The 23,832-nt window shown below is 39.7% G+C and overlaps 1 protein-coding gene across 1 annotated transcript in view; it reads right to left on the reverse strand.

Moving 5' to 3' along the window:
* Positions 1-227: 227 nt before the first annotated feature.
* The window catches only part of lama4 (laminin, alpha 4), a 33,077-nt gene continuing 9,472 nt past the window's right edge, over positions 228-23,832 (reverse strand). The window contains exons 8-40 of the mRNA XM_026194639.2: positions 22,791-22,874; positions 22,536-22,687; positions 21,816-21,926; positions 21,453-21,564; positions 21,156-21,320; positions 20,401-20,594; positions 17,045-17,161; positions 15,937-16,085; positions 15,369-15,510; positions 15,183-15,276; positions 14,964-15,080; positions 13,736-13,921; positions 13,433-13,572; positions 11,392-11,556; positions 10,669-10,814; positions 9,674-9,836; positions 9,450-9,583; positions 9,010-9,181; positions 8,676-8,807; positions 8,438-8,580; positions 7,908-8,037; positions 7,602-7,739; positions 7,341-7,474; positions 6,221-6,385; positions 4,581-4,728; positions 4,281-4,474; positions 3,990-4,179; positions 3,741-3,896; positions 2,191-2,350; positions 1,623-1,750; positions 1,422-1,515; positions 835-954; positions 228-755 (exon numbers count right to left, since the gene is read on the reverse strand). Of these exons, the coding sequence (XP_026050424.2) occupies positions 610-755; positions 835-954; positions 1,422-1,515; positions 1,623-1,750; positions 2,191-2,350; positions 3,741-3,896; positions 3,990-4,179; positions 4,281-4,474; positions 4,581-4,728; positions 6,221-6,385; positions 7,341-7,474; positions 7,602-7,739; positions 7,908-8,037; positions 8,438-8,580; positions 8,676-8,807; positions 9,010-9,181; positions 9,450-9,583; positions 9,674-9,836; positions 10,669-10,814; positions 11,392-11,556; positions 13,433-13,572; positions 13,736-13,921; positions 14,964-15,080; positions 15,183-15,276; positions 15,369-15,510; positions 15,937-16,085; positions 17,045-17,161; positions 20,401-20,594; positions 21,156-21,320; positions 21,453-21,564; positions 21,816-21,926; positions 22,536-22,687; positions 22,791-22,874 (4,721 nt within the window). The 3' untranslated portion in view covers positions 228-609. The remainder of the gene's footprint in view (positions 756-834; positions 955-1,421; positions 1,516-1,622; positions 1,751-2,190; positions 2,351-3,740; positions 3,897-3,989; positions 4,180-4,280; positions 4,475-4,580; positions 4,729-6,220; positions 6,386-7,340; positions 7,475-7,601; positions 7,740-7,907; positions 8,038-8,437; positions 8,581-8,675; positions 8,808-9,009; positions 9,182-9,449; positions 9,584-9,673; positions 9,837-10,668; positions 10,815-11,391; positions 11,557-13,432; positions 13,573-13,735; positions 13,922-14,963; positions 15,081-15,182; positions 15,277-15,368; positions 15,511-15,936; positions 16,086-17,044; positions 17,162-20,400; positions 20,595-21,155; positions 21,321-21,452; positions 21,565-21,815; positions 21,927-22,535; positions 22,688-22,790; positions 22,875-23,832) is intronic.

The following is a 23,832-nucleotide window of genomic DNA, read 5'->3' on the forward strand; positions in this document are numbered from 1 at the left end:
GTGACAGTTGTTTAATTTTCATCTGAGTCATTGGGTGGACACTTTGGATGTACATGTCACTGGACTGTGGGAAAAACCAAAAGAAAACACTCCTGTGTTCTGACCATTTTTAATTTACTGAGTATATCTGTGCAATATTGCATGCATATACGAGGTTGTTAAGTCAGTCTCAGCTGATTTTGGTGAAATGAACAAGTGCACTATAGGAGAACACACATGTAAAAAAGTTTCAGTGGAGGTAAAATGTTATTTATTATCAGAAATAAAACAGTACAAAAGGAAAGCTTTGAAAATGAACTTATACAAAAAACATGTGCCATCAAGATTATGAAGTGGAGTAAAGGAACATACAGTAACACAGTAATGTTAGTGTGCCTGTGTGCTTCACACTGTGGACTGGAGGAATCAATCTGATTTGTTTATTTATAACGGGTGTTTGCTTTGATTGAATGGACGTTTTGGTCATACTCTTGGTGGGAGTGAAAAACAAAAACCGACAACTTCTACACAAAAAGCACACAAACGTGTCAGAAAGGAAAAAGACTGATGATACGGGGTTTCTACCATGCATTTGGTCATTGCTTTGCTGAGCTAGAGATCACAGAAATCTTATGTTGCTGGACAGGTTCCAACACTGACAGCTCCACTGACCAGGACCGCTTTGCTGAAGTTTACTTGGCTGTTGTTGATTGTCAGGTTTCTCATGCAGCCCACAAAGGCCTTCCTGGTAGCAGCACTTTCTGGAAGGAAACCATCTGAGAGGAGGTAGAAGGCATTATTAACAGCTTTATACCGACAGGACAAAATCAGGAGGAGCAATTGTCACCAGCTCACCTGGAGTGCCACCAATAAATACAGGCTTTCTGCTATCTGTGGAGCTGGGGCTCAGAGGTCCCACCACATGGTTGATCTCAGAATCCACATCCAGCTGGACAACGTTGGCATCCCGTATCACTGAAACCAAACATTACAGAACGCTTTCATTAAACATTAAACTTGACTAGCTACTGTAAAAAAATAAAAAAAATAAAAAAACATTTTTTTTTTATTATGACACAAAAAGGCGGTTTTGCCTCTCACCCCCCACAACCCTGAAAAGGATAAGCGGAAGCGAATGGATGGATGGACACAAAAAGAGTGACTGAGCCCATTAACTCATTCCTTGACACAGAAAGCTATTTTCAGTCAGTCTTTTTGAAACCACAGGCCTCGCCCCCTGGTGGTCTTTAAATAGAATGCTGGATTAAGGCATTTGTGTGTTTATTCCTTTTTCAGACGTGGAAGACGTAACATTGCACATACAATATACAATGTCAGATTATTTTTCAGAGAGTGATGTTAGTGTGACATTAACAGTGCTGCCACAGAACACATCAATTCTGAATAATAAACCTACAGTGTGATCACAAAGGAATTCTTACCGGTAATTTTGTGCCAACTCCCCGAACACACTCCCTGTTTTGGTGACACCTTTGTGAAGAACTCACGAGTCCCATCATTTACAAGAACCACCACCTGCAAAAACACTAATGCTATAATCTGTCTAGAAGACGGCAGTTCTTTTGAATGAAAAAACTTCATTTGAACCAACACGAATGTGTGTATTTTGTGTAAAAACGTACCGCTCCTTGATGAATGTACACAGTGAAATAGTCATCTGCTGAGTGCACATGTAGTAGCACCCCTGATGCCACACGAGGGCGCACCTCCATCACCAGCTCAAACCTCGGTCCCAGGTTGAAAGAATCGTCTGAATTAGGAGGAAGATGACGTGAGGTCTGAGTTATTCTTATTTATTATGGCCCCATAACCCTTTAGCTACGTTCATCAGTTATTCTGAGGTGGGTGCGAGTGTGAAATCATTTGAGTCCTGAGTTTCTTAGGGCTTTCAGCTTTGCCTTTTCCTCTTTCGTGCTTCTTTAACACTCACACATTTTTACCACAGCTGCACTTAGGCTATCGAGTTCCCTCAGCCAGCCACACTCTCCTCATGAACACGAAAGAGACTGTGGGCCTTGTGAGGCTAATGAACTGTGTAAGTTAACAGATGCTCAGTTTGCAAACAGTTGCAGATAGTGGAAAAATATATGTGGTGTTACTCACTGTGAGAAAGATTGCACAAAACTCTGCATACAACATATTTCTAGGTTACAGAAAAATAACACAGATATTAAATTGCTAGAAACACACCCAGGACAATGTATCCTCCTTCTTCTGAGAAGTATGTTCCTCCCTCAGAGACTCCATCAAAGCATGGAGTGACCCCAAATGTGTCTGCCACAGAGGAGAGCTGCTTTCTATCAAGCTGAAGGTTCTTTATACAGCCAGTAAAGCTGTATGCAGAGTTTCTCTGAAGATGAAAGATAACAAAAAGAATGATTAATTACGATAATCCACACAGAAACAAACCTAAAAAGGCATCACAGAATATTTTAAAGAACTACTAAATAACACATTCACTTATCCACAGTAGTTCTCATATACTGATTTTTACTCTAATGTACTAAGTACTGAAAGTGCTTTCTACTACAAGCCTCAGTCACATACACATCAACACAGTACTTTTACTCTAAGTGCTCTGTCTAACATTCATGCACACTTTCACACCCCAATGAATGCATTGGGTTCAGTTTCTTCTGTCTTGCTCAGGAATACTTCAACATGTAGGGTGGAGGAGCTGGGGACCGAGCCACTGACCTTTCAGTAGACAACCTATAATGGTAGAGTAGAGCTCTACTTACAAGCAACACAACAAACTCCTGATCACTACAGAATATTTGAGGACCCTGCAGCTATAGCCCTATTTGGTCTGGTATGACTAGTGGCTCTGTATGGCTAATGACGGCTAATGCTAAGCAAAGTTTAAGTGAATGTAGCTGTGAAATCTTAGTGGTCTGTTTGATAACTTTATGACTCTTCCCTTATAAGCTTATCTTATGTAATTTCAGCATTCAACAGTAATCCCCACAGTTGTCATATAAGCTGTCTTTAAGGCCGCATTAAGCAATGTTTTCATAGTAAGACTGAGTCATTTGGTGACTTTATGCAAGAAAGAAGAAAGTGTATTTTATTGATCTCCGTGGGGAAACTCCTCTCTGCATTTAACCCATTCACTCAGAGAAGCAGTGGGCAGTCATTGGGCGCCCGGGGAGCAGTGTGTAGGGACGATGCCTTGCTCAGGGGTACCTCAGGGTAGCTGTTCAGGGGAATCGAACCCCCAACCTTCTGATCATGGGGCCACCACTCTACCTACCGAGCTATCCCGGCCCCCAGTGCATGTAATGTACAAGACATTGCTTTTAGGGTCACACCCCATAGAGAATTATCATCTCACACTTTTACATTTTATCAGCTTACAGTGAAATGGAGCTAGTACATCAGAAGAATGCAGCAATTATTATTTTAAACTGTTAGCTAAAGTCATTCTTATTCATCAGGAGCGATCTCTGAGTGCCTTGTGCTCCGCCCACATCTGAAAAGCAGCCAATTTTTGAACAGTGGGATTAATAGGAAGGAGAAGGGCTCCGCTATATCAGCTCCAATACTCAAAACTGAGAGGAAACCTTCTTTCTTAGGGTCACAATAGTGGTTTCCTCTTGTCTGTGGGAACAGACAGGGCTGGATGTCCACACATTTTCCGGACAAACATAGGGCTATAAATAAAGTCCTCTATAAGATTCCAGTTGTCCCATTTTTTTCTGCTGTTTAATGTTTTTCACATGGCAGATTTTGACTTGTACCTGAATATTCTTCTGGGCTCTCCCTGCAGGAACTCCTCCGACATAGAGGGGGCTGCTGATGTGCCAGGAGACGTTGTTTCCCTGAACGCTGTCTTCCAGCATTGTGAGCCCATCAACTATTAACCGCCCCACATTTCCATCACGGATAAAAATAACCTTTGGGATAAGAAAAGGTTGTCTCTTACATAAACAAACACTCATGCTGGCATAAATATAAAATTCAGTTATGGAACAAATTCATGAACTTACACTATGCCAGGCACCATCATTGTATTTGTCTTCACTTTTGATTTTAACTTTTTGGTCTCCTACACTAAAAGTGTACACAAGTTTCCCATGGGCCAGAAAGAGTGCCATGAAATTGTCCTCTTGGGCATCAGATACATAAAAGATGAGGCCAAAAGATGAGTGGGTCTTCATTGACAAGGAGAAGTGGGACCTGGAAGAACAAAGATGAATTTAATCACACATGGAGACACAAGAATATGTGCAGCTTTAAGCAGACATGACACTGAGGTTAAAGTTCTTGTCTTGATCTACCTCTGAGAAAGGGAGTCTGGGAAGTCTGTGTAGTGCTGCCTGCTGTTGGCAATGCTGCTGAACCGGAAGGCGTGGTGAATCGATTTGGGACTTGAGGAAAGAAAGCAGGACTTGATGTTTGGCTCTGCTGATTCCTGGTCATCACTTCCTAGCTCAGTCAGCACTGGGGGGAGGCTAGATTTATCTCTGGTGACCTATGAGAACATTTATTAAATATCAGGTTATCAGTCAGCCCAAAAATGTTTGTAGAACACATTCATATTTAACTAAGGTCTGCTGTATGTGCTATTTTCACTTCACCTTTTGTGACTGTTTGGTTCCAGAAGTGTTAGCCCTGTGCCTTAACAGCAGTGCAGCCGGGGGTCGCTGTACAGGACAGCCCTCCAGGGAAATCTGGACCTTCTCTGGGTATCTCTTAAAGTCTTCAGGCTCAATGTCCCGGTCTAGTCTACAGTGACACGGCAGAAGTGTCAAACACTCTCAACACATTATTCATTGAATAGACTGTATATAAAAGATGAAAGCACTAACCATAATGTCACCTTTGGTTTCAGCAAGTGTTTTGGCTCCCAAAATATTGTGAGTTGTTTTTGGGTTTTTTTGTTATTATTTGGAATAGCCAGAAGTGAATATAATTTATATGGATGACAGGAGGAATTACTAAGTTGCCAGCTAATGCTATCAATTCTCCAATACACATACCTTCCAATTAGTGCCACGTAACAAATGAAACATCAGTTTTCACTCATGTCTTTATCCTGTCTTCCTTCTCTCACCTCAACTGGCTGCGGCAGATGGCCGCCCCTCCCTGAGCCTGTTTCTGTTGGAGGTTTCTCCCTGTTAAAAGAGATTTTTTCCTTCCCACTGTCGCTAAAGTGCTTGCACATATGGGGTCATATGATTGATGTTTTGCTGGGCCATATCATACCGTTCACGGTTATACCGGTATAATGTTGGGCAACGATAAGAAAGTGAAATATTGCGATAGAATTTGGGTAAAACGCGCATGCGCAGTGCCTTTGTTTTCATACGCACATGGCGGAAAAAGAATGGCGGCGGCGACGGAGAATGAGAAGGGCGAAAGCAGATCGTTGAATGAAACGGATGAACCAGAAGTGGTTTGTAAAAATGCTGCAACTTCAGTGGTGTGGAACTGGTTTAGCTTTCGTTCGTCAGATCCACAACAAAGCACTATTTTTGGTAGAGCATGCTAGCAGGCCGTTGTCATTACCGTGTGTTTTTGGAAAATACAGTGCACTTAAAATCAATCCTTTGAGTTTTCTGAAAATCGACAGTGCCCTTTATAATCCCGTGTGCCTTTTGTATGAATTCTGGTTGTGTTTACTGACCTCGAAACGATTTTATGTGGTACACAGCGTTCGAAAATCAAAAAAAGGTATACTGGTGACAAACTGAGCCGATTCTGCTATGCCTGGTGCGTGGGGAAAAACTATCATTATGCTTTTTGTGACATTTTTGTTTGGTGGTGTGTCGTGTGATTTTTCTAATGTGAAATACGTGTTGTGGCTCCAAAAGGTTGGGAAACACTGATTTATCTATCTAGCTATGAAATGGCTTTTTAACATTTACTTCACTAGGACAGTGGAAGACACACAATGACTGGTCTCAGGGCAGATTCAAACCAGGTGTCTGCATTAACCTCACAATATATTTGTCACTTACTCAACCGAGTGAGCTAAATGAACACTCTGCAACACTACTGCTTTCACCATGGTAGAATTACCTACAGGGCCCGCTATACGGTTTAACCAAACTGTAAACATGTTTTTTAATGCTGCTAAATATTGTAACATGCATTTTTCTTGGCATTTTTATATTTGCTAAATTTTTCATCTTTTTAGCAGCAATCTCCATCTCCTCACACTTAACTTGAAATAACATAATACCCCCTCTTTTACTGGAGAGAGGGGGTGACTTACCTGTTGACGTAGGCATAGCTGATGCAGCCCGTGAAATTCTTGGAAGTGCTGCTTGGAGATCCTCCATAGTAGAAAGTCTTCTCCTCAGAATCGTATGACGATCCCGCGGCTGATGTCGGCCGCTTCTTGAACTGCTTGTCTTCGTCATCCACCAGCAATGAGTACCTGAAGTAAGGAGTTGAAGCCCCTCAGAAGATTTTCTTTAGTTGTTGATGCGCCCCTTTGGGTGCAGGGGCGTATGTGACCCATGTTTATAAAAGGATCACCAGATCTTATCAGAGATGCAGGCATCATGCACTGCACTAACGTGTTGTCTTATTCTCGTGCTGCTGTTCTTATTTGTTGTTGCATTGCCCAAAGTTGTTATTTTCCTGCAAGATATTGTCTATGCCACATGCAGTGTACCACATGCTGTAATTGTTGAAGATATATAATGTCTGCTGAAATGTTACATATGTGTGCTTTCGGTCTTTTTAGCTCTAATATCCTCATATTTAACATTTTTGACTAACTACTATCAATAAACAAGTAAATTGATATAATGTGATAATTAATAATGTTTACTAAATGACAAATGCATTTGCAACTTTACAGTAATCCAGATGATGTCCATTGATCATGTTTAGAATACTTATTGTAAAGCACATATTAGCTGGTGGATGTAGTGGCTGTGGTGTCATTCTTTTACTGGTTAGTTGTGTTTTTGCATTCACATTTGCTATTTGTTTGGAAAAAAATGTGGTTTGGATTAAACTGCAACAAGCTGTGACTAAGATATTTCTCAGTGATGCTGTAAAGCATACATAATGGATCTGATACCAAAGCATTCTGACGTCTTTCAGAACCTAGCAATTTAAAATATTGAGATAAAAATAATTTTTGTATGACAAAAACTATGATCTAAATGTAATTGTGTAATATTACTGAGTAGAAAAACAAACAAACAAAACCCACCATTAACGTGGTTAAGTTCCTATATGAAGGTTCAACCAGTGCATTCATTCTTCTTTTGAGACTTTATTTAAATGTATATAATCGAGAGGAAACAGGATGTGGAGCCTCAAAGACTAACACAGATGTGCACCAGAAGCAGCTGCCAACAGTGAAGTTAAATACTTACTTCTGATTGTTCACTGAAGCCAGTAAGAAGTGCGACCTTCCATCATTGTATTGTTTCTTGTGTGATTTGACCTTTACGCCTCTGTTGTTTAGGACCACTGCGCCATTCTCCAGGGAGATACTGAACTCGTCAGACTGAAGCAAAATAAAATTTTTTTAAGCAAGACAACGTTGCTTTAACATTGCAAAAGCATTCGTTTTGCATTTGAAAATGCATGTCCTAACACGCAGTAAACATGTATGTACATGTAGGTGTGTTTACCCCTTCATTGTGGTAGAACAAGAGTCCGCTGGGCTGCAGTGTTCTGAAGTTGAGTCCGCCCTCAAAGTTGTCAAACGGTGAAATCTTTGCTGTGGAACCGAGGTAACTCTTTCCAGAGAAATAAGCTTTGCGCGACATCTGTCAAGACGAAAACACATTTCAGTGACCTAGCAGTGGCAATATGGGCTAAAGCTGCTGGACTACACTGTCTCTTGTCTGTGCAGATGTTTACTATATTTGGTATTGGTTTCAGAGGGACACATTGCATTATCACTTAAGATGTGACGTGGTAGATGCACAACTTACAAAGGACTCCTCTGGGCAGCCGCTGCTAATACCAATGGTGCCAGGTTCTTCCAGCAGGTTGAAGTCTTTTCTCTGGAACTGGAATCCTTTCACACAGCCCTTCAGGCCAACCACAGAGGACAGCTCTGGCCTGTGGGAACACATATATTTCAAATTTAAAGCTGCAAGAAACAAAGTCAGGAAGTTAAAAAAGAAAACTATCTACCGTACTCCAAAAGTTCTGCTGTTAGAGAGGAAGGTGCAGTCTCCAGAAGCAACTGAGAAAAACTAACCACTTATTTAAAATGACATATTATGCAGTTATTGTTGGAGACGGAAAGCAACTTTCTGGCCATGTGATGAAATAACTCAAATTTTAAATGATGTATTAACTTTACATATTCTACAAAAAGTTGTTAACAATAAGAATATAGATTATAAAGAATAGAGCTATTTCCATTTGGAGTAATTTATAGTTAGCTGGATGGCTATATCTTGGGACTTAAATGATAAATACTATTATTGTTTGTTTGCATGTATGTTTAGCTCACCTGGATTTCAGGATGCTGGAGGGAGCTCCACCTATGTAAATATCTGCGAAGGGCAGGGTGGTTTTTGGGTTCTCCATGGACTTAACATGACTCTTATCCACCAACAGTATAACCTTTTTTGACTGATGGTAGATCACTGACACCTGAGGAAATGTCCCACCACAGACAGTTATTGTAAGACATTCGCATTTTTAACTTGGGATTATTTAAGAGTTTTAATAAAGACACAAAAAGCTACCTCGTGGTATTTTGCATCATTTATTTGCAGCTTTGCTAAGTTGTTCTCTAAAAGCTTTGGCCCATTGCTGAAGCCAAAGTCATACATTAGACGCAGGATGCCATTCTTTAATTCCAAAAGAAAGAATTTATCCTGAAAAAACAGAAATGAAACATATTTATATTGGCCTTATACAGTTGTCATAAACCAGTTACTGATGATCATTATTACAGGGTTTTTTTATGAGAATAGAAATGCTGGCAGTTGACCTGCTTTACAGACTGGTAGCACATGGGTAAGAAAAACTAAAAGCTTTCGAGATGTGAGACTCTTGTAAGTTTTCCAGATGACTTACCTCATTGACCATGAGGAAAAGTACACCATCACTTGCAATAGTTCGTACTGAAATATCAAATCTTGTGACAGCATTAAACGTCCCCCTCCTCTCAATATTACTGATGAGTGCGTAGCCTTTTCCATCAAATAGGTAGCTTGCAATGCGACTCTGTGAAAATGCCAACTTGTACCTGAGAGCAGAGTTGGAAACATGATTTGGTACCTTTGACAATTTCAAACCATCTATGTGACAAATTAAGTTAAGATACATCCCTTGAAAATCAGACAGGCTAAATATGAACTTAATGTTTGAGATGTCAAAAAAAATGTCAGATTTCTGTAGCAATGTTCAGGTAAGTTGTGTTTAAATTATACAGTGGGTGGTCAATGCTTGTTGAATTTGTATTTTTTTGCCATTGAGACCCTTTGACACATACATTTAGCCATGCAAAAGTTTACCTGGGACACGGTGGAGATGTGGTTACATTTATTTTGTGAGTCTGTTTGAAATTGTAAAGACTGATGACATCGTTGTTCATCGATGACAATTCAATACATCCCACGAAAGGTGCAAGGATCAAAGGAGGTGGAAGCTGGTTTGTAACAAAGAAACAGTCACATGTCAGATTTCTAAAAGAAAGAAAGATTTCTTTATATTGAAGAAATGTTGTAATTTACATTACCTTGACATCTGGAGGGACACCCCCAACAAAAAACACTAGATCTTGGGGGTCAATGTCAAACAGGGATTCAGTGCCTGGAGCTTCACCTTTCTGGATGAACTTCTGTTCATCAGTGGAGCTCTGACTTGGGACTGTTAGGAAGACTTTTCCATGCCTGCCCAGTCTGCAAGCAAAGATCTGCAAGTTACCACTGTGACCTCCTAGCTTGAACTTCATGAATGCTACCTGCTTAGCTTTCTCAAAATTTGCTAATGCACAAGAAAAGTTAACCACACTAACTGTCATGTGTGTTAGCAGGATTTCCCTTGTGTTTTGAGGAGAAAGGAAACCACTGAGACCAAGAACAAATTTTCAGTTCCTTGTCAAGATCAGCGTATTAGTAACTTATATAGCAAAGATTTTAAATATAGCCCAACAATATGTATCATTCTATGACTCTATCACGCTCACCTTCTTGAGTGAGTGTGAAGCCAGAAGGTGCTCTAGCATATGGGACATTTTTCCTGGACTTTAAATATTTGGATATAAATGGCCCCATAGTGCTGCTACTGTTCAGAAACTTCATGTGATATATGTATATAAATTTTAGTTAGGCCTTTCAGGTGTTGAATCTAGCCCAAACTGGATCCTAACCCTATATTTTATTACATACTTCAGTTGCCTAGGATTATAATCAGGGCTAGTACTGGGGTTAGGGTCACCTCTGATGACGATTTAGGCTTTAGAGTTTTCAGTCACTTTTGTGTGTTACAAAAAATCTGTATGTATGATTTTCAAATAATGCCTAGCACAATTAAAATGGCAATCACTTTTGGTTAAAGATTAGGGTTGCTTTTTTCTTTTAGCCACATAAATTTGAGTGTTTCAAAGACATAAAAATTCTAAAAAAAAAAAAAGGGGGGCAAATGATAACCCAAAACCCAGCCTACCCCAACCTTAACTATAGATATGCTGCCACTGATCATATGGATGTTAAGAGGTTAAAGCTCATTTACCTCTCTATTTTGACGTAGTTGAAGACTGCCGGCCATTGGCTGACAGGCTTTGAACTCAATGGGATCTCAATGTCTTCACCTCCAAGTTTATAGACAAACACCAGGATGTCATTCTTGGTGGCCAAGCCCATGTAGTCTTTTACACCCTGAAAGCAGGAGCAGCAGAAAACAGAGTGTTCATTTTACTACCAAGGCTTTCACTGTGTCATTTTAAAACACTTCAGCATGTTATAATGGTGGTACGAGTTTCCAACTGTGTGGTGTTACTTTATTTCAGTGTAGAGTGGTTTCAAAAGCTTAACTATGCATCATTTGTGACCAACTACTGCTGGGCCTATTATTCCACAGTGAAAAACATCACTGCATAGATTACAGTGATGGTAAAATCACCAAGGTGAAGCGCTGTTAAAGAGAACAAAGAGGCCCCACATTGGGTATGCTGTACTGTTTCTATACCCTGGCAGGCAGGGGAAAACAGTATTTATGTAAATGAACTTTGAAGGCACACAGATGCACCATTGTCTCAGGCGTCTCTTGGACATCTTTTGAAGGGGGCAAATGGGTGCTTTCAAAGCCATTCAAAGTCATTTCTGTTCTCATGATCACAACATGCTATTCATGCACACAAGCTCCTTTTCATCTTTGAAAGTTGGCATTTATTTTATCACAACTGATGACCCAGAAAGAGAAAGGAACAAAATTTATTCTGCCTGGATTCCTCACATTTCTGTCTCCCAAGTATAGGATGATTCGGTCCTCTATGGGATCCTTGTCAGGGTCCACCCTCATGAATAAACTGATGGATGTCATTGTCTTCAGTTCTTCCAAATTGCTGTGAGGATGAACCTCCACTGAGGACTGTCCGTTAAATTTCATGGAGACCTGGACCTGGGGCAGAAAATAAAGGAAACTGAGTTTTCTTTGTTTAGCAATTATCATCTTGATATCTGATAGCAGAACGTGAATTTAAAAAGGTTTACAGCTTCATAATGACTGGTGTGAAAATTTTAACTGGAGTAGTGGAATGGAGTAGAAGGGTTTTATTAAGTAGAAAAATTATAGGGAAGAATTTTGATAGTCAAGAGGGGATGCTGAAATACTACTTCAGAATTTAAAATGAGAACAAAGCTAACACGTCGGGTGTGTGGACAGTTTTTACTTTTCTTTTCTTTTTGTAGGGGTCACCTGTGTAGACATGGTAAGAAGAAATTTCATTTCTAAAATTTTAAAGAAAAACAAAAAAATAAGCAGAAATACAGAAACCATGGGTGGCTGTAGCTCAGGTGGCAGAGCAGGTCAGCCACTAATCAGAAGGTCGGTGGTTCGATCCCAGGCTGCCTCCGGGCTGCATGTCAAATATCCTTGGGCAAGATACTAACCCCATGTTTGCCTACTGGTGGTGGTCAGAGGGCCCGGTGGTGCCTGTGTCCGGCAGCCTCGCCTCTGTCAGTGCGCCCCAGGGCAGCTGTGGCTACAACGTAGCTTGCCATCGCCAGTGTGTGAATGTGTGTGTGAATGGGTGGATGACTGAATGTAGTGTAAAGCGCTTTGGGGTCCTATGGACTAGAAAAGCGCTATACAAATGCAGGCAGGCCATGTGTGAAAACTATGTATACCTAATGATTCAATAGATTATTATCGTATAGAATTTAAGCCCACTCTTTTTTTTCTTTTTACAATGTTCCCTCAGTTGACCGACGTTTGCATCTATACACAGTTCACTTAAGGTCTGACCACAGCATTTCAATTGGGTTGAGGTCTGGACTTTGAGTCATTGCAACACTGATTCTTTTCTTTTTTAGCTGTTGTAGATTTGTTGCGTGATGCAATCATTGTCCTGTTTCATGACCGAGTCTCTGCCAAGTTTTAGCTATTGGACAGGCAGCCTCACATCTGACTCCAGAATACAGTGGCATACAGAAAAGTTCATGGTCAACTGGATGTCAACTCGTGGTCAACTCATGGTCAGCTCGATGACTAAGGTGCCCTGCTCCTCTGGCTGTACAACAAGCCCAAATAATTTCTCATGGGAAGTCTACAGAGTCAAATATTTGCCAGTTTTGTCAATGTTTTAATTTATGCACACACAAATGTTTAAGGTGCAAGGAACTTGGGTTGTTCTTATTAACTAATATCAATTGCTCTAAATATTGTGGTATAACAACATTTTGTTTGATTGGGCCTTAGTTACAGGCTAGCTAAAGCTAACCTCAATGCTCTTTAATTATCATGATCATATATCATCATCTTTTATATTCTCTTATTAATATTTTGTTAGCTTTATTTAGTCCGTAGGTACAGTTTGTGGTTCTGCTTTCTGCTTTTGTGTTGTATTGCTATATTTACTATTTTACCATTTTTATTTAATAACTTCACTCCCCCCCTTCTTTTAGTCCAGCAAAACAATTTTTTTAATTGAAAGTGTTTAAAATTTTGTCAGATAGCTTTTTACAATTGACTGCACCATATGGCATGATTTTAAGCAACTTTATACTAGCCACAGCTGCTGCAAGCCACTTTGAAATCCACTTCCAGTCCAGCTGATCCTTATATAATTTACCTAACTGAATCAGTGTGATGTTGCTGTTCTCCCTCTTTTGTCTTTTCTTCTATGGCTCAAAATGAAAGGGTAGGAGGGGTGCAACAACAGAGCCATGTCATCAAATATAAAATGATTGCACATGGAAGTCAGTCATCCTTTGCTCTAGTGGTAATGACTAAATTGGGATATCATTACTAAGTGTGTCAAAAGGACTGAACGAACTTTCTTGGCCACACTCCGGGCCTGGGCTATGAGCTCTCTGATCCTCATGATGTTGGTGGTCACGTTGTTGACAGGCTTCTTATCCTCAACAACCTTCAGCTTGTCCAGCAGGGTAGGAACAAGCAAATTCAGGTTCTCCACTGCCAAAAAAATAATGAAGAAAAATCAACTTTAAATGTGGTTGCGAAGGAACTGTAAGTCAAAAAAGCCGATAGGAATAACAATAGCTAACATGAAAAGCAGTATAGTGTGTTCTACTCATTAAATACAAATCTCATAAAATGTAGTAATTTTGATATATACCTGCTGCCCCTGCAGAGGCAACAGCCTGTTCATAGGCAGCTGTGGAGTATTCGTTATTTTTCATGTTGTTGTTCCACTCCTCTACTTTGCTGCTAATGGGGGTGATAGATTGAAGAACTTCCACTGAGCGATTCAGAGTCTCTGAAGCCACTTCTGAGGTAAACTCCAGACGTTGTGGTGTTCTGTCTGAAAATTAGTGCACATTTATAACAAACTGCAAATTCGCATGTTTAGCAACTAAAGCATTCAGTTGATGGAGATTTCTGCCAATGTCCTCCTTAGTCCTGATAATGCAGAAACTTTAAGGTAAAGAACTAATTTGGGTCCGTATTGCCAAACTATGGGAAAAAAATTGCTATGGCCAAAATAGAGAAGACATATCTGTGAAGTGAGGCTGTCCGTACGTATTTTTAAAATAGGGGAACAGAAATTGTTGAGTAAATGAGTTACTAAACCATGCACACAGACTAGGAAACTGCACAAACCTAAATGCAGAATTTTTGGATGGAAGAAGAGAAGATTATCCTTTGGACAAAGTGGGCCATATGCTAGGTTTTTATGCTAGCGGACAACAGATCACGATGTTGTCATAGTTTATTTGAGAAGGCTGTAGTTAAAGTAGTTTAATATCAAAATCTGCACATATTGTTCCTAGTATGCATTCCTGAAAGTGGTATAGTGCTATTTGTTTAAGTAGCAGAGTGTATCGGTCAAGCCCGCACCCGTGTGTATATGCAAGCTTGAGTTTCACCATTTCACAGTTTCATCAAAGTGGCAACTTTATTCAAGTCAGACTGGATTTTAGAATAAAAGGTCTGACCATTTTAGCTGAATTTCAGCAGATCAAGCTAACTGTGAATATCCTCTATTGCTCCTGTAGTTCTGTAAGGCCTACATCTCTGATTTTCAAAGAAAGCTACTTTTTAAATTTTAACTATATAAAACCCCTGGGGGATTTATTCATCGGCTGACTTTATACATCGGCTGACTTTATACATTGGCTGACTTTAGGACCAAACCACTCAAGTAAAAGAAAAAAAAATTTTTTTTGTGTGTGTGTTATTTCTTTCTTTCTTTCTTTTTTTTTTTTTAAATCACACATTCAATTGGAAAACCTAGCAAGGTCTGCCCTGTTAGCTATTTCAACTGTTCCAGTCTGTGCGATAAACTATAGTTTAAACACGCCACGGGCCTCCTTCTGAAACGTATAAGAAAAGTATATTCTTACCTGTTTGGAGTTCACTGATGTCCTGCACAATTTCTGAGAGTTTTTTCACATTGTTTTCCATGGTCTCTTTGGTCTCCTCAATGTATTTTAACTTGTCAGTCACCTCATGTTTTAGCTCTGTTACAGAAAAATGTATTAGACAACAAAAATACTATGAACAGTATACAGCTGAAATATGACTAATATGTCCGCAATATATAATTCTGTTGAGCTCCATACCAATTTGCTCTGAATGCAGTGTGACAGATTCCTTGAAAACATTGTCACTCTGTGTTATGAGGTATTCAAGCTGCGCATTGATCCCACTGGTGGCCTAAAAGACAGATGTATGAAGAAAAATAACAAGGACTGATAGAAAGTTGAATGCAGTAAACGAATGCCTTAAAACTGCATGATCTGACATACATCTTCAGCTCTTTCGGATAAGTTGAAGGTGGTGAGTGAGGTGATGTTGGCATCGTCAACGTATTTCACTATGTTGTTGTAGACGTTGGCAGCAGTTATAGCCCTCTGTACAAAGCCATTGGCGTCACTCTTTCTCAGGTCCCTGGGGGAGACAGTGTGATTCAACTCAAGTGTTCATAATCTGCGACCTCAAGCTCAGTGAAACTGCAGAGCAGAACACGGACTGCTGTCACTAGTTGCACTGCAAGACAGCAGCATCAGAATCTGTCCACTCTCTGGAGAGCCAGCTGATTTCTCCTCCACAATGCATATATGACATCACTTAACAACTAAGTGTGTATTCCATATGTTTATCATTGTTACCAAAAACATGCAAAGAAACTGTATTATTCTAACATTTTATATATGATAGAAATTAGGAAAAACTTCATAGGTCACAAATAAATACTATATGAAGCATGAAATGTTTAATAAGTTTAATAAATGGTTCCTATCCGGGCAAAAGTCTACTAAAAGCTACTATGTGCAACTGTGTGCTACACAGGTTTATTTCAGATGGATGTCTCACTCTTCCAGCTCATTGGCTTGTCTCTCCAGCCCCTCAGCATGTCTGTCAGCCTTCTGAACCAGATCTCTGTCAACCAGTGAGAGGCGCTCCGTCTTCTCTGTCAGCTTTTGGCTGGCACCATCGATTGCTGCATGGTACTCAGTCACGTTCTGCACACAGATGCGCGCGCGCGCACGCACACACACACACACACACACACACACACACACACACACACACACACACACACACACACACACACACACACACACACACCTCAATTACCTCGAGACGTGCTTTCATGTTCCAGCCTGTAACATTCAGTAATCTCTGTTTAGCTTGTAACTACTGTAGGTAACAATATCAGAAAAGATTTTTTAGCTTGAGATTATTTATTTCAAGTCCAAAAAGCTACAATATGCACACACACACACACACACACACACACACACACACACACACACACACACACACACACACACACACACACACACACACACACACACACACACACCTCAATTACCTCGAGACGTGCTTTCATGTTCCAGCCTGTAACATTCAGTAATCTCTGTTTAGCTTGTAACTACTGTAGGTAACAATATCAGAAAAGATTTTTTAGCTTGAGATTATTTATTTCAAGTCCAAAAAGCTACAATATGCACACACACACACACACACACACACACACACACACACACACACACACACACACACACACACACACACACACACACACACACACACACACACACACACACTTGCTAACATTGTTACTTTCAGATTATTGTAATTCCCTCCAGAGTAACTTAATACAGAGCTACTTGACTAAAACAGGAAAGCACTTTGAGAATGCTGCTTATTCAATTTTCTTTCCAGCAATCCATAAATTGCTTCCAAATCAAATTGCCCAGCAGTGCAATGTAACACAGACCAGGTCAAGTCTTAGCAATCATTTCTGGAAGGAAAATTTAATCCTTGGGATATTGGGATATTACAACCCCATAATTAGATTATGCTACCTTGGTATGATACATAGCCTTTGTTCAGTAGGCCATGAAGAAACCTGACCATCATTATAAAAGTAGGGCCTGAGATATTTTTAGTCTCATCAGACCGTAATTTGCCTCACCTTTCCCAAAGTGTCCACCTCAGCCACAGTTCTCTCTGATTGGGCGATAAAGTCTCTGGCTGCTTCCAAAGTGTCGTTGACAGTGTCATGGTTCTCCATTAGCCTCTGCAACTTCACCTAGGATGCAGGGAAAGAAAGAGAGCACCATTTTTTTTTTTTAATTTATTTTTTTTACCAGAGTCCAGTACTTCTTGGGGGGTTTGTTTGTTAGATATTCTTAACATGTCAAAATTCTAGGCCAGGGGTCGGCAACCTGCGGCTCTTTAGTCCTTATAGTGCGGCTCCGTGCGGTTTGGGAAAATAAATTAGAAGCATTTAGCTGAAGTGTATTTTATTTATGTTAGTTATTTTTTTTAACTTGTAGTTCTAAATTGGAAGATTATTGTGACATTGAAATATAAAAATAAAATTATATTTTATTATTTTTTCATTGATCAAAATAAGCGTCACACTCGCAGAAGTCTGTGTACCCACTGAAACGACATGCATTTATAGAGACTTTCAACCCCAGGTAGGCCAGTTATGGATCTTCGGATCCACATTATGTCAGCAGCTATTCTCCACCGTGAACTATGTTAAAAACAAACACCGCTCGCGCCTCACAGATGACAGCTTACAGTCCTGCGTAAAGATGAAAGTGACTTCGTACAGCCCCGAGTTGCAGAGGCTTAGGAGCAGAAGTCCCATTGTAAACATATCACGGCAGACCCGACGATGTTTCCATGAACATGCTTTTCACACACGATTGCTGTACGTATACAGCCGGCTGTAGCTTTTCAGCTCACAGCCCGACACATACCAACAACAGCATAGATAGCACAGACGTTAATGCGGCGAGGCGTGATTACGGGTGCCGCTCAGGTGCGTCTGCCTCCCCTGCAGCAGTGCTGCAGACCACGCCCCGCCACACACATTAACCTGGTAAAATACATATTTAGGCAGAATTTTGCAAAGATCTATTTTTCATTTTTTAGCAGCATAGTGCATTTTTTTTCCAATTATTTCTTTAAAAGACAGATCAAGGCTTCAAAAGCCCAAAGGCGATATAAGGGTGGCGTTTCTGTTTGCTACATGGATCATTTTAGTTCAGGTTGGTGTCTGTCCTTTTGTTATGTTTCTTTAAGAGTTCAAAATGTGTTAATTACATAAATAAAATGTAATTTTCTCTGTAGCACTTCATGGATTTCATAAGCAACACACCTTAGTTGTTCACACAAAGCATCAAGGTAAAAAACAATATATACAGTGTTATCTTCATTTTAGATGTCAAAAAGTATTTGCGGCTCCCAGTGTTTTCTTTTGCGTGGAAACCGGGTCCAAATGGCTCTTTGTGTCTTAAAGGTTGCTGACCCGTGTTCTAGGCTTTCCTGCAGATTCTGAAGAAAACACTGCTAATAAGTGCCAATATGTGATTATCATTGAATAGGATTCTAAAGATTTTCCTGTTTAGTCCTGTTTAAAGACTAAACAAATGTTAAAGTGGTTATAGAGGTCAAAAATCAATGATATTCCCAAAGACTTTACGTCAAGTTTTGAGTCTGATGCATTTTTGAAATAACTGCTTTAAAAAGACTAAAGGGCTAAAACACTTCATCACTGGCTTTACTTTGGAAGCAATGTTAATCTTTCATATGCAGCGTAGAAGTATTCGTGTTTGCGTATATTTTTGTTGCAAGTAATTTTAAATGTCACATAGTTAATAGCTATACTATTTAATAAATAGTCTTATTTAGTGGAATCATAATATTTATGCTGTTCCATTCAAGCAGTATGTTAGGCATGTATGTTACAGATAATAGATTCAGCATCCACACCCCACTTTTAATTTGACTGCATGACTGAGTATTGTACAGGGATGAGATCATCTGATTGGCTGTGGTCAGCCAGCAGCATACAGCCACATACTGGTGTCGACCAGTCTGCTGAGGCTAGGTAGAGCCCTGGATTAGGAGAGGCTCTGTGTTTGGCTAGGAAGCTATTCATGGCAGACACCCTGATCATGGAGATCCCCACTCCTGATAACACGCATGCTCACAAGTAACCAAATGCAGAGTCCAACAGGAGCTGCTCTGCTGCATCCCTGGATTTCGATTATGACCAGATGTTTTTATGTCGACTAATTAAAATTTTGACTCTATTATAAAAACAAAAACTGTGCTATAGCTAGATAAAAAAATGTTTAAAGGTTATGTCCTTTGTTCTGACCAATTAAGCTTTAAAATTAATTTTAGGACTCATAGAAATCCTTCAGTATCTGGTCTGAAGAGGAGAGATATTGGGCCATTCCACCTACATTTTCTGCTCAACCATCTCTAAATTGCCTAGAAGTTTTATGGAGTATTCACTAGTTAAAAAAAAAATTTGAGCATACACTTGCTAACTAACTTCACATTGCAAAAGGCAACTAGTGACAATGTCTGAATACATATGGTTATATTTCATAAAAATGCAAAAGAAAACTTTTAATATTTTTTTAACATGAAATTCTTAGTCACAAAAAGGAAGGAAATTATATTTTAAATCAACTTTCATGCTGGATTGAACAAACACAACAAGTTGTATTGTGGAAATATCTCTAGATAGTGTAATCCGAATAGAACAAAATTCTGGAATTTCCAAATGGTATTTTAACTATAACTATAACATAGTTTTGTTAATTATGTACATATTTTTTATTTTTATGACCTTTTCCTCTCCTACTATCCAACCTCTCAGGGCAGATGGCTGGCCTTCCCTGAGCCTGCTGGAGGTTTCTTCCTGTTAAAAGGGAGTTAAAAGGAACTTCCCAGATGTTTAAAAAAACACCCCTGCTCTCGGGCTATTCAACATGTACATTATGTGCATCTTAGTGTTTTTGCAGAGAAGTGTTTTGTTTTTTTCCCCTCTTGGGATAAGACTTGGCTGGGTGCATCATGAGAAAGTCAGTCATGTTTGTGTGGGTAGGCTGTGAATATTATCGTGGGAAAAACACTTGCATTGCAATGTTGCTTTTTCCCCTGTGCAGGCCCCCTTCTAATGTAACTCCCACAGATGGTTTTAAGTTTCTGTTCTCATCACCTAAATACCACAGTAATAGAGTTCTCTGACATGACCGGCAAAGTACAACCAGATCTCCTTCTCTCTCTGCTCTTTTGCAACTGTGCATTTCGGACTAAGAACACACTGTACTTCTGTCTTTAAATGCCAGGTACTAGTCTGAAAAATCACAACTCAACACTGTTTGAAGTATTCTGAGTTGAAAAAAGGAAGAAATAAGCCATTCTATAGAAGTAAAAACTAACAGAGAATCAAACATAGTGTAGATGGGAGAGGGAAGTAGGGCGCTGTAAGAGCTGAGGGGGGTCACGGGAAATTACCTCATGCCTCTGGAATTTGAGGACACTAGCTCGGTTCTTATTCTCCGCCTCGTGCACATTGCTGTCTGCTTTTGCAAGAAAGCCTTGAGCTTCTGACAGTCTGCCGGAAAAGCGGGACAAGACCTCTCGGACAGACGGGAGGCGGCTGTTTGTGATCATCAGCTTCTTTTCCAACTGCCGAATGCGGCCCAGCACTGCAAACATGACCAGAAACATTAGCTGAAATTTTATCACCACTGCTAACACATTGGAGTGACTCAGGGTGCTGTTTTTGTAGAACTTGTGAGTCTTTTCATCCACAGCAGTTATATTATAAATGGTAAATGGACTGATTCTTATCTAGCTCATTTTTACTCTGAGCACTCAAAGCGACCTGCTACATACATTTGTATGCATTATCTGATGCAGAAAATGTATTCTTTTAACCTTTTAACATCTACCAGGTCATGACTGAACCACTGAACCAGTCTTTTACATGCATGTTTGGCCTTACAGTTCTGCTGTGGTATGATTCCATTGGGCTATAGGGGGTAGGTATGAACCCAACCCGATACCTTAAAAGGTTGCCACCATTCAACTTGATGCTACCAGCCTGTTTTGCACATGTGCATGTTTACAAAAAATGTGCATGCTTTGAATATCAAAATAATGTTCATATAATGTTGCATCTCCAACCCTTGCTCACTACAGTGTAATAGGGATATAGTGATGTAATCATGCGCAGGTGTTTGCTGTGTAACTGTTGTGTGTCTTACAGTCATGGGCCTCTGTGGACTCGCCAGTGGCGATTGGTTCTCCTGGAGAAAGGTCTATTTTCCTCATCAAAGCCACTATTTCCTCAGCGTCCGCTGAGCTCTTTCTCACCACCTCAGGATCCACTTCCTGCTGGATACTGTACACCTCCCAATCGTGGATCATCTCTGTATGAACGTGTAACATCAAAAACCTGTTAAGCTAGGTAAAATACATTTAGACATAGCACACAGTTTCACTATTTAATTCACCGGACACAGCAACAAAACAGGCTTTTGCGTTTGAGAGTTGTTTGATACCTTCAATGCGTATGTTTAGATCAGTCAGATTTATGCTGAGCTGTTCAGCGAGTGTGAAGGTCTCCAGTGTGTCATTATCCAACATGTTCCACAGAATGTTCACCACACTTTCCTGAAAAGCCACAAATAAAGAGATAAGTCAAAGCCTAAAATCAAACATTTTAATAAATGTAAATAAATGTAGCATCTTAAATGCTGTGACAGGTTATTATTTATAAAAGCATAAAAATATGCGTCGGGAAAGTATGACCTGCAAGTTGATATTGAGTAATATAATTTCTACATTATTGTAAGTGAAAAAATAGCTAGACTGCAGACACACAAACACTAGCTTTAAACATCTAAAGGTTTGATGGTGCTCACCGATTTCCCTAGCTCTCTGATGTCCAGTACCACAACATCTGTGGCCTCTTTCAGCTCCTCAGTCTGGGCCTGCATTACAGACGACTTGTTTCTCCAAACTCGATACCCACTCTGAAAGGAAGACAGGAGTGAAGTAGAAATAATGAAAACTCACTGCAGGAATTCATGCATCAGAATTTAAATAGCAGCATTTCTGTCTGTCTCTGTAGAAATGTCTTACATTCCACACATTTAAAGCTAAAAATGTAAAGGAAGCTACAACTATCATAGAGCTAACATTGTAATATGTTTGTGCAAAAATAAAGCCGAACTATCAGAATTAATTGGAAGGTAAACTATGAACAGAAACTGAATGTTGTGGGTGTAGTTGCTAATTCTTGCTAATTTGGTGCTATGCAAATTGTATTATTGTAGGGTCTTTACCTTACAATATTGTTGTGATGTGGCGATATATAAATGAAATTGATATTGAAAAGTCAAATCAAAGTTGTGAGGTCAAAAACCAAAACAATGAGCTTAAACAGTGATGCTACTGAAGCTAAAATGCTTCATACATTTGTGTGGCAACTGTCAAGCTACATGACAATTCTTAGATTCATCAGTATGAGCAATGTACCTCCCAGCACACATAAACTTTTGCACATTATATGTATAAAAAGGTTTTACTAGTGCAGTTTCATTTTACCTTTATAGCAGTAATACATATAAATGTGCATGTACCTGCAGTTGATGAGCAGTATAGTTGTAGTATTTCACTCTATCGTTAGCAGCAGCACCTGTGGTAATGTTCAACACTCCAACTTTTAGCTGGTCCAGTGTCTTATTGGAGTGCTCCATGTCTTTAATCAGATGCCAGATACACTGATCACAAGCTAAAGTCAGGAAAAAGAACGAAAAACCCAACTTGGATCAGAGCTGTTCACATAATTTTCCTTTAGTTAGTGAATTTCTGCCGCTGTTGTTTGTTGCACTTACTGATGTTGCACAGGTTGACCGTTGAAGACTCTGCCAGGCATCCTCCTGTATGCATATCACAGAAGCCACTCTCACAGTCACACTCTATTAAAAAACCCCAACAAAAACAGACACTTCATTCAGTTTAAAATTTTCACCAGCTGGAAACAAGACATTAAAATCTGCAGATGTTCACTTGGCTTGAGGCCTGCACATCTGTCTTGCGGTTTCTTTAGTGTGTGACTCCTTATTTAAGCAGCTGTGTATGTATATAGATTTGGAATTGGGCGTTGATGTCATCCAACTCTCACAGTGATAGTCACTGGCCACAGAGACTATCAAAGCTTCCAGCAGATGTTCCTCTGACATCATTAACACCCGAGGTCAAAAGTAAGAAAGTAAAACACTTACTGTTACTGTCTCTGCATTGAACCTCGGACGTCTGTGCTTTACTTTACTTTGGATTCCTTACTTTTTCCGAAAAGCCTAATTACTATTAGGTTTAAGACATTTGAGGGGAATACATAAGAGACATTTCTATTATTATGTCCAGCACCTACACAACAGATTAAAAAGGCAGAAAAAACACATCTAATTAATGATGTCAGTCCCCTCTCACATGGGATCAGGTCCCAGTGTAGACTTTTAATTAGCCTTTTAAAATTGAAACCGGCCACAGCAGTTGGGTCTGGTTCTACCGAAGGTTTTTTGTTAAAAGGGAGTTTTTCCTTGAGCGTCGAGGTGGCTGTTGAAAAGTAAAACTGAAAAACGCAACACTCTTAACAGCTCAGCAATATCAAAAAATGTGAAAAGTTTATATTCAGTTAAATTGGTATTTTTTAAAAATATTATTATATTTCAAATTTTTACCAGAGTGTTTTTAAAAACAATTTTTATTTCTACTTAAGCGAAGAATTTGTACTTTTACCACATCCAATGAACATTAAAACAACAGTGGGTGTGGGCACATGAGCGTTCAGTGCAGTCTTTTCCTCTGGGAATCTACACTGAATGTTTTTAACAAATGCTGATTATGTCAAGTTATCTGCCCTACTGTGTACAG

Source organism: Astatotilapia calliptera, chromosome 15, assembly GCF_964374335.1.
Source record: "Astatotilapia calliptera chromosome 15, fAstCal68.1, whole genome shotgun sequence".
Taxonomy (NCBI): Eukaryota; Metazoa; Chordata; class Actinopteri; order Cichliformes; family Cichlidae; genus Astatotilapia; species Astatotilapia calliptera.